At 32.3% G+C, this 10,990-nt stretch overlaps 1 protein-coding gene across 1 annotated transcript in view; it reads right to left on the reverse strand.

The window, feature by feature from the left end:
* The window catches only part of KNTC1 (kinetochore associated 1), a 40,580-nt gene that overhangs the window by 26,842 nt on the left and 2,748 nt on the right, over positions 1-10,990 (reverse strand). Inside the window, exons 2-24 of the mRNA XM_082774281.1 lie at positions 10,700-10,837; positions 10,468-10,588; positions 9,973-10,088; positions 9,520-9,592; positions 9,093-9,170; positions 8,502-8,536; positions 8,160-8,270; positions 7,453-7,546; positions 7,048-7,100; positions 6,701-6,813; positions 5,930-5,984; positions 5,253-5,351; positions 4,384-4,427; positions 4,209-4,274; positions 4,038-4,113; positions 3,334-3,459; positions 3,131-3,220; positions 2,494-2,559; positions 1,937-1,998; positions 1,508-1,619; positions 610-753; positions 305-361; positions 122-223 (exon numbers count right to left, since the gene is read on the reverse strand). Of these exons, the coding sequence (XP_082630407.1) occupies positions 122-223; positions 305-361; positions 610-753; positions 1,508-1,619; positions 1,937-1,998; positions 2,494-2,559; positions 3,131-3,220; positions 3,334-3,459; positions 4,038-4,113; positions 4,209-4,274; positions 4,384-4,427; positions 5,253-5,351; positions 5,930-5,984; positions 6,701-6,813; positions 7,048-7,100; positions 7,453-7,546; positions 8,160-8,270; positions 8,502-8,536; positions 9,093-9,170; positions 9,520-9,592; positions 9,973-10,088; positions 10,468-10,588; positions 10,700-10,831 (2,025 nt within the window). The 5' untranslated portion in view covers positions 10,832-10,837. The remainder of the gene's footprint in view (positions 1-121; positions 224-304; positions 362-609; positions 754-1,507; positions 1,620-1,936; positions 1,999-2,493; positions 2,560-3,130; positions 3,221-3,333; positions 3,460-4,037; positions 4,114-4,208; positions 4,275-4,383; positions 4,428-5,252; positions 5,352-5,929; positions 5,985-6,700; positions 6,814-7,047; positions 7,101-7,452; positions 7,547-8,159; positions 8,271-8,501; positions 8,537-9,092; positions 9,171-9,519; positions 9,593-9,972; positions 10,089-10,467; positions 10,589-10,699; positions 10,838-10,990) is intronic.

Below are 10,990 nucleotides of genomic sequence, written 5' to 3' on the forward strand. Positions count from 1 at the left end.
CTTACATGGAAGTCATTCATTTTTCACCAAAAGCAATAGTGACCCAATTCTGATCTAACTCTTGCAGAGAACATATGTTCTGAGGTTTCTGAATAGCAAATCCTTAATCCACATTTCTTACCAAAGGAGTCCACTGGCCAAAAGTTGTCAGTCCCATTTCACCTCGATTCTTACTTGTAAAAAAAACCTCTGCCATTTGGAGTCCATTTTCTGGCCAATTTGCCTGTCCAAAAAGTTGATATTAGCAAACTGTATTATAAATATAGAAGTACAAGACACATAAAGTTTCTGCAGTGCAACTTACCTTATCAGTTAATTCAAGGTTTCGAGCACCTTGTTCCAGCCATTTTGCTAATATTTTCTGCAAGAAATATAGTTACAGGTAGAATTATACTATCTACCAAAGCAAAATTTGCTATTATAAATCTGTTTTAAAAATAATTTAAAATTATTTAAATAATTTTAAATTATTTTTAGCTGTAGGGAATACTGTACGGTAAAGAGAGAGAGGAGAACAAGGTTCTGACATTCAAAAATAAAACTTCTATATGTCTGACTATGTAATTAGTTTAAGAAGATTACATTTCACATTTATTAAATTAGTTTTACCTGTTCCTTTGGCGCAACTCTTCTTAAGAAAGGAATCACAACATTTTTAAGCCACAAACATAGCTCATCCAAAGGAACAGTGACATGGATGGCATTCAGTAAGTTCTCCAGCATTTTCTCATCAAAGCTGCTTTCAAAATCTGCCTAAAATTTAAAACAGAACAATTACAGATTTATGGAGTATGTGTAAATCAGATAATTTGTAAAGCTGCTTCACCAACAGGAAGAGGCAGTAGAATTCACAAATATAAGAAGAAAAGTTTCAGCAGCCATAGATAGGATTAAAAAAAAAAAAATAGCTCTGTTCAAACAGTCTAGAGTTTCATCTTAAGATACAACTGAAGCTTTTTCTTTTTTTTCATTCTTTTTTTTTTTTTTCCTTCAAAATTATGGTGTAAGGATCGTGTCTTTTACTTACTATACTTTCATGGCCTATAGTTTTGTCTTATTAAGAAAACAACATAGACCTGAAAGCTCTGCACTAATGAATATAGCAGTGCGTAGCCATTATTATGAACATGTCATTCAGAGTAAAGAGTCCATGTGATTTGTTAGCCAGCAAGTGTCCACTGAAAAATTCTATGACAGCTGTGCTCCCAAGAAGGTGTATTGAAGATTATAGTCACCACAGAATAAATTAAGGACTGTCATTCTTCAGACCTAGAAATATATATTCTGACATCATATATACTAGTTTATTCTTAGATCGATAGGAAATTCAGCCTTTTAAGGAGTGAGATGAAAATGGAATCATAGTGACAAAATATGAGATTCTGCATTTGCTTCTTTGAGGAGATGTTTTGTAACAGCATTGGTCTGATTCTGTTAAAGAAGGCTGGAAGACTTAAGGTAGTTAACATTCCCTGTAAATACTAAAGACAGGTTTATGCCATTTTACCTGATGTCTAAGCCAGAGGTACTGTGCACAACGTAAATTTCCTTCTTCTAGCTGAAAAAGGATATTCCTGAAAATGTCTTCATTGTTCAGGAATTCTGTCCAAGCAATACCACTAGAAATAAGAGGAGGAAAAGAAAATCTGTTTTTTTAAGTATCGATATTAAAGGATATGGAGATGTAGAACCTCAAACCTTTCTAGCTCATACTATATGCCCTAAGAGAAAAGAGTGTTAGATTATGCATGTGTGCACATGTGTATAAAATCACACCCCTTCTGCATACGTTGAAAAAAATATACAAATTCTATAAAATTATACAAAAAAAATATACAAAATAGTGCAACAAACGATATATATTGTAACATATAGGCTGAACCTCTCTGAAATCTCCCTTCACCACAGTGAATTAACAAAATTAACAAAAGCAAACCTGAATTTCTCTACTCCAAAAGCTCCATAGAAAGTCGTAAGCCTCGCCTGAGCTCTCAATACCTGAATGAAGACAAAAGGTTGAGGTCAATATTTGCCTTACTAAACAGTAACCATTAAATGGTTAGATCTAAATACCATAAAGAGGAAGAATGGAAGAAAATAAAGGCTTCTCAAGAATTTCAGTTAAATACATGTGTAACATATATAAGTTTGTTTAATAAAGCATTAATACAAAATTTCAATTTCACAAATAGTTTACATGGATTCTCTTCGAAGGTGGATGATTGCTGTCCAATATACAACAGGACTACATAAGAAATAAAATACTTAAAAGAGCACCTAAGAAAGCTTCTGCCTCTGTCTTCTAGAGCACTCCTAAATGAATCTAAGACTGAAGGAATTGCTTAACCCTGAAGTTTGTCAATGCTGTGGTTCTCTTTCATACTTTAAAATATAATAGTTTTTAGACTTTTAAAATGTTTAACAGTACAGTTTTTAAAACTCTGCATCATAATAGTGCATTTCACAGTGCAAGGCCAAGAAATTCATCCTCACCTCAGTTATGGATACTGGAGCCCCATCAGATGGTAGAACAATGGTTTTATCATCTTTCTTCAAGATCTGAAACAAATACATGAAATAGATAGGCTGACAACTCTGTTGATGCAGAACATGCCAAAAACAGTACTATGAATTTAATGAAGACACTAACAAAAACTTAGTACATCTATGAACTCCTCTATAAACCAGTCTTTATTCCACAATGTTAGACTTTGGATTGGATTTCAATACGGATGCACGATCAGACAGATAACATGCACCTCTCTGATTCTGTTTAAGTTAACAAAGGCTAAAATAATTAAAACAAAAAAGGTGACATATTTTGAAGTTTTACTCCACAAATTAGTATTGAAAATGAACTCCTAAAGACTAGTCAAAACTAAAACCCTCTTTCTGGTGTGAAAATAGAACTGCAACCCCTTTTTTGCCTTTAAGCAATAGCAAGAATGAAGTTGCAACAAGTCTTGATTCTTCTTCACATTTCATAACACAATTTATAATGCAGCTTTTTGAATGACTGTAACTGGTTTGAAGGTGTCCCACCTCTCAAGTTGTAATAGCAAAAAAAGGAGAATGTAATAGCAATGGGCAACAGTAAACAATAGAATTTAAACAAGCAAAAACCACTTACTCTGACTTTAGCATAGTTTAGCATTTCTTGAGTGGTTTCATAAAGTGGCCATGGAGCATTCATGCAATAATCCACAACAAATTGGCTATCCTGTTTGAGTAAGGAAACAACTGAAATTAATTCCAAGCTCCTTTATGATTATTCTGCTAGGGAAACAGATCAGGGTTAAAAAAATAAAAATGAAATATGAAATTTAAGGAGACCTGAATTTTATGCAGATTTTCTTTGGCTTCATTCACAAGATCCAGCCAGACTTCTTGCCCATAATTCCCAACAGAAGCGGAAGCTAGCTTCTCTAAAATAGCGCTTGCTTTCACTTTGTATACAAGCTGTTTAAATAAATAAATAAATAATAATAATTAAAAAAAAACAGTTTTAAATCTGATGCACTTCAGCTTAAAACAGAGGACTCTGCCTAAAGCTGAAAACTCTACATTTTCCTCCACATTGTTTTTGAGATTCAGTGTCCATATGCATTAAATGCTTTGAAAAAAAAAAATAAAAGCAGAGGGAACACATACTTCATACACAATCTTTTAAAGTTATACCTTCTACCTTCAGCTCTGAGTGTCTATAAGATTGTAGAAAAAAAATTTAATGGATCAAAAACCTGCAAAGAAAACTTTAAATTAGTAAGAATGCCTATATATAAAATAAAAATACGAAGATGACCATATAGAAATGCTTTAAATTCTAATTGATCATTAATTTATTATTAAATATGGTGGATTTACAATAAATTCTGGTTATCAGCAATTTCTTAGGGAAATGTTCCACTTCAAGGTACATTCAATAGACTTATGGATCTATTAGTGTTTTCTGATGGACTATTGGGTAAGAAACTTACTTGTAAGTTCAGTTACGTTAATCAATTTCCAAATGTTTTTATCAAGCACAAGCAACTTACCTCAACATCAAGTCCAAACTGAATTGCAAAATTCTCAGCCTCAGTGAATTTGTGTTTGTGAAGTAAGCGACTTAGTCTGTGGGAGGGATAAATTAAAACACACTAATTTAACATAAATGCCAAACTACAGATGAGGAAAAAAAAAAAAAAAAGCTTCGAGGAAAAGAGTACCTGTTTTCTGGCAAGGCTTCAGTTAAACTTCTCATCACAACAATAGAAACTGGGCCTTCAGCAGATCTGAGGATGAGAGGGAACTATGTGAGTTCAACTCTAAAACAACTAGATGTAGAAGTAATCTGCATTTTTATGCAACAGTAAGCTGGTAATATACAAAACATTATCTTACATCTGATGATTTTCATGAATTCCTTCCAAGAAGTATATTGTATCCTGTAGCAATATGACAACAGAAATCATTAGGTGGTAGAAGATATCAATTAAAAAAAAAAAAAAAAAAGAGAGAGAGAATGAGAATCAAAACTGCAATGCATAAGGTGTTCTTTAACTTTTTAATCTGGAAACAACCTACTGCCTTTCTCTCAGAAAGAGTATTTTTCTTTTATGTTTATCACATTAATTCCTGGATGGTTTCCACTAACTAAAATTTCTGAGGGCCTTTCATCGACTTTCTATTTTATTGCTTATCAGATCCAGAGCTTACTAGATTTATTTTCATGATTCCAGTTATCCAGTTAAGAGGCACTGCTTAGACTTCTGACTTGGTATCGTCTCACATACCCACTCCACCTCAACAGTCTTTATAGCATTCTTAATTCATGAAGTTCACACTGTCCTTTTGCAACCTTCTTGCTTTGTTAAACTTTTCACAAGAAAGCAGTTTAAATAGAAACTAAGTAGTTCTGTCATCTAAACTTATGCAAGTCCCAAGGAAACCCAGAGCATTTTTCTATGCTGAGACAATTTAAGACTTAATACAGTGTTTAGCTGTAGCAGCAGTGAGAAAAACTGGCAGGAGTATGAAACATTCTAACAGGCCAGAGACATAGAATTAAACTGTCCAGTTTGCTATGTTATCTTTTTCTCCATCCTTTGGGGACATCATTTAATCTTTCTTGCACATTTTCTGCACAGTTTCTAGCACAAATTGGTTCTAATCTAAACAAGAATAACACAGTACGCTTTTTAATACTTATACCTATTAAAACAACTGTATTTCTTCAAAGAAAAGCAACAACAAAAAAAATCAACACATACTGTACCAATCCAACTTTGAACAAGTGAAGAAACAACAGATATTTCCAAAGAATAGAGCTGTTGCATAGCAGGCAATGCAAAAACCATTAAACTTCTCATCTATATATTAAAAAAAAAAAAAAAGAAACAAACATGTCAGAAATAAATGATATTGAGACACTAGTGACAAGTGATTTTTGAGAATTATTTCTGTATTCTTATGATTGATTCTACAATTTGAGAAGGTTTAATGGCATTTTAGATCTTGTCACATATAAATAGTCAGGCTTCATTGAAAATCTTCGATAGTGTTCATCCTGGCTTTCTACTTCAATTAACACCCTTGGTTGTACATGGAGGTAGTTACTGAATACAGCAGTACTATATAGATACAGATACTATTCTAAAAGAAATCTGTGAAGGTATATGAAACAATAATATTTTTTTCTGTTTTTTCCTACCTGTCTACTATTAAAAAAAAAAAAGCAATCAAAACCAAATCAAACTAACAAACAAACAAACAAACAAAAAAAAAACACCAAAAAAAACAGGGTAGCTTGCCCTGGTCAACGTGTCAAGACATTGCAACAATCCCCACTATATCCTAAGAGCTAGTTCCATCTCATTTTTTTGACTTTGGCCTCCTGAGAACACGTGCTTAACAACTGAGGAACAGAATATAGATAAAGACAATCTACCTGTTTGTTAGTGGGTGTTGTCATGGCTATCAGTTTAACATTGTCAAGTCCTTGCCTATAGAAAGAAAGACAGAGGGGAAGAAAAGAAAACAAAGAATACTGTATCACTCTTATTTAAAACTGGGGAGTTTTGTTCTGAGTTTTATAAAGTTCAGTTTTCTATTGAAATTGGTACATTTTAAAACCATATAGCTCATCCCAAAATAACAGTCTTTTAGCATGTAGAGGATACATTCAACTAATGACATTTTAAAGTTTTTCAAATGTATACAGTCCTTATTTTTTAAATTGGCACAAAGTAATGGAAAAAGTCAAGAGTCTTCTCTTCTAACCTTAATTGCCATTAATTCATTTTGGATTTTATCCAATACTCGTAACTCCAGATTTTGATTTTTTACATCTGTGGAACAGAGATCTTACTATTTATCCATCCCAAAGAAAGACAAACACCAAACAAAACATCAGACGACTTGCAGGCAATATTATACGACTTATTACACCTTATTTGAGATGGGCATTTCCAAAATGATGCAGGTTACGTACAATCTTCCTTAGCAGTAAAAATAGATAGAACAACAACAACAAAAAAAGGCGGAAAACATCAAGCTGAGCTAACAATACTAGGAAGTTCAACATTTTGTCCTGAATAGAAAGATTTCAAAGATTTCTATAAATTCTATTACCGTAGAAAATCAAGCATCTGTTGCACATTTCCTGTAACTATAGACAACTTCAGATTTTTCAGAACTGGTGCTGTAACACTTTACTTACTGTACAACTGAAGAAGAATCTGACTCCGTAGTGAGAAGAAATTCTTCAATATGTATTAAAGACCAATCCCAAATTAAAGTAAGAGAATAAACATCCCACATGCTTAAGATATTCTGTATAAAAAAATAATAATAATTAAAAAAACAGATATGGAGTTCATATTTGGTCTTTATTGAGCAGAATATTAAAGCTTAAATAATGACTAGGAGTAGATTAACATAAAAAGTAAGGTCAAGATCACCAAAGATAAGCATATTTATTTAATAGAAACATGTTTTAAAGAATATTTTTATAAACTCTTTCTAAAACATTGTAAAATGACGACTAAGCCAAACTGTCACACGTACCTCTGTATCTAAAACAAACAGCAGATTGTCAAGAACTTGAAGTTTCACTGCATCTAAAAGAAATAATACACGTTCATACAAATTTACTATTTTTCTTGAAAAATGTATTTGAAGCAAAAAAAAATTTTACACTGTAGAACCAAGCATTGGAGATAGTTAATCTCCACAACTTCACTGTGAAGTTCCATTAGCATTTTTGCTTAAACAGAATCATGATTTACATGTATAAAGTTAAACTCAACAATTTTGAAACAAAATTGGGCTGTACTTTTACAAGAGGTATTCCAGTTGGTACACGTGTATACTGTTACTAAAAACCAGCAAGATAACTGATGTCTTATTTTCTGCAGTTAAATATGAATTCTACACTTGTCTATAAAAAGAAAAAAAAAAATGTTTTTTTACCTTTGATCAGACTTGAATCGGCAAAACTTCGAACAGACACCAGGTTACTGCTGGGGTCTACCTCCCATTTGGAGAGTACATAATCACCTTTACCCTGTCAGTAAATGAAAGTAAAATGGGGCTACATGTTAGAAATTTGTCCACTGACAACTTTACTTCTCCAGTTGACCTTTTACTTACAAAACTCTTGAAGTTTTGAAGAAATGATTGCAACATTAACTTTATTGTCAGTAAATGCATATGTTTAAAAAGTCTTTTTTTTTATTATTGTTGTTTGTTTGTTTTTAAATTTGGTAATAACCTTAACTGTTATTTTGGCAAACCTTTGTTGAATGTAAACCTCTTGCCAATTTTGGCGCTCTCTCTAAGCCCAAGGGCAAGACTCTAAATCTACCCTGTATGAGCTAGGAATTACACTGATTTACTAAAGTCATGCAGACAGCGTGAAAATGTTTTCCCCCCATCCTTCACACCTGAGCCAGTTCTGAAGTGACAAAACAGTTATTATTATTATTTTTTTTCTATTAAGAAAAAGACTGAAAAACTGATAACCTTTAAATGTACAATGAAGGAAATTAAAGAAAAAAGTCTTAGTGCAAAAAAAATTATACCCTTTTAAAACCACCTAGACATAAATTTTGTTGCAGATCAATAAATGCCATCATTGATCCCATAACAATTATTATAAACATTCTATTACTACTTACCCCAATTATCAAATGGATTTTATTCACCGAGTTACATATCACAAAATTCTGACAGCCAAGGCTGTGATACTCTTCTGTGGGAATGAAAGCTGTCTTTATCTCTCCTTGCAACTATAGAGGTAGAAGATGAAGGTAAAGCAAACAAAATAGAAAGAAGGAAAAAGTTACATATAAAAACCGTGTGAATTTTGAACTTCTCACTTCTACATGAATAGAAAAAATAATCACCACAATTATGAATTGTTAATGATGAACTGGTAAGTAGTCAATAGAACACAACAAAGTTTTGTTACAAACTTTGCACTTCAACACAGATGTTACAGATTAGCAGGTATTTCGTACCTTATTTGCCACAATCATATCCATCTTGTCAATTGCTACATTAAAAAAAGCATAGATAAAACCAAATCAATATTAAATATTTTTTAAACTGAAAAAAACACCACTAAATTTCACTTAGGATAGTTTATCCCAACCTGACTATTCTGGAGAGAAAAAAAAAAAAAAAAAAAGAAAAAAAAAGAACTCCAGCCACTATCTTTGGCAGTTTCTATTTCTATTTACCACATTATGGAACTCCAGAAAATCTGAACTATGTTTAGATTTAAACATTTAAACAGACAGCATTAAATTAGTTATTCCCAATATTCTTCGGTACAGTTCAAATTGATATTGCAACTTAAAAGCCTGCTTGCATAATATTCAGTACTTTCTCAAAACCACTGAATAATAGAAACACAAGCAAAAGGAATTTTTGGAAAATAATAAAATTATCAAACTAATTGTATATTGGATTCCCTTTAAAAAGCATCCAGGGCTACACAGAAAATCCCAAGTCAATATCTTAATCCCCTTTGAAAGATGCATGAAAAAGCTATTTAGCACAGCTCTTCCTCTCAAACTGAGATCCCAGTCGGTTTGTAGATATCTTACCTTCTTGTGTTTTAGCAAGTGGGAGACACATAATGCAAAAAAAACCCTTCCTTGTGAGAATGAACATATGATAAACACCTAAAAAAAAATCCAACAAAATACACATATTGAGTTTGACTATTCAGTAACTGTAAGGAGACTACTTGCTTAAAGATAGGAAACTGAAATAACTGGAAAAAAAAAGTAAATAAATTCTGACCAAATATTTTGAAACAAATACTTTGTCACTTTCAATTGAATTTTCAGCTTTCCAGTATTTTCAAGGACCTGCAGATAAAGCCCACTGAACTAAAAGTACATCTAAAGTTTGAAATGCAAATTAAATCTGCATCTGATTTATTTTGTAGCTTCTTTCTTTAAGAAATATTAAATGGGAACAAAACGACAAATACAGAGACGAGAAAAGAAAAATTATTCAAGTGCTTACCTGCATCTGCTTTATCTTTCTCAATAAAGAGATTTAAGTAAGTCTTTTCACTTGAAGATGATTCAACCAAAATCTAAGATGGAATCAACATAAAGAATATTATTGTGTTTTATCTGGGAAAAAAATAAAAACAATGACCAAAAAAACCCACCACCATAACAACAACAAAACATTTTTATTTGAAATACTGATCATCAGTTCAAACTTTAACCTTTTCTCTTTCATGAAGAACTTACTATTGCTTATACATACCATTCCTAAATATAATTTGCTAATTTGTTACTCATGGCAGCAAGTAATCTGTTTGTTTGTTCAAACTAGAAGATGTGTTCAAAACACAGGAATATTTATATTTTGATATATTGGAGAAAGAAAGAAAGAAACAAACAAATCCAAAGAACTCCAAAGAAATTCTAGGCTTTCAGCAAAATTAGGACAGAACAAGTACTATACCTTAGTCAGCAAGGTTTGTTTTGATGGAATATGAATAAGATGTAAATTGCCACTTCTCTCACCAACGACAAGAAATTGTCTTTCTTGACACATACCAACTACATCCACATTAGTATCTGAAAAAGATATCAAAATGTCAGCTTACAAGATTTTTATTAGTAAACATTCATGTCTGAAACAGGAAGTAGACGATACAGTGTTCCAGATTTCTTCAAAGTTACTTACTTTTATAAGACAAAGTACAGGAAAGGACATGCAGAGGGTGTCTTCACTATCCATTATTCCCATTGCAGTGAAAAGTTAACAAGCATTCTAATTAAATTGTTAAGGTAATAGCTTGTTAATGACATACAGAATCATGTTTTATTATTTAGTTATTCACTATAATACCTCTATGGTAGGTAGATACACAAGATACTTGCTGTATTATACAAAAACAGTTGTCTTTAAAAGTCAGTTTTGACTTTTAATTGAATTCTATGGTAGTGAACTTACCAAACTGAATGTGCAGTTGAAGAGACTGCCCAGTGCTGTCAAGAAGAGCCACTGATCTGTCAACGACGATAATGCTGCCATCCCTCGAGTTGCATGCGTACAGCTGGGGATTAGCTAAAACCTGAAAAGAAAAAGATTGTTACATGTAATAACTGAATCACTTTACGAAACACATCAAAGAAGTTATCATAGCTATTAAGAAATAGAAAAAGGTAGTTTTAATGAATTCTACCTTTTCTGAAGACGTTATTTGAAGTAGCGCATCCACTTGGTACAACGCATTTCCACATTCATGTCCTATGCATACAGTGAGCTGCTCGCTTCCTGTGTCATCATTGACAAGAATTTCTATGTCATTCCACATTCTGACCTGCGATAAACATATAAGCAACATGCTGAAAAGCGGGATTTTGAAAAGATATATGAACACATATAGATCACAATTTTTATTATTGTTGTGGTTTTGCCTGGAGGAGGAAGAGAATTGGAATAAACCTTGTAAAGGTGTGCGTCGAGAAAACAA

Source organism: Aythya marila (genome assembly GCF_965140915.1).
Source record: "Aythya marila genome assembly, chromosome: 17".
Taxonomy (NCBI): domain Eukaryota; kingdom Metazoa; phylum Chordata; class Aves; order Anseriformes; family Anatidae; genus Aythya; species Aythya marila.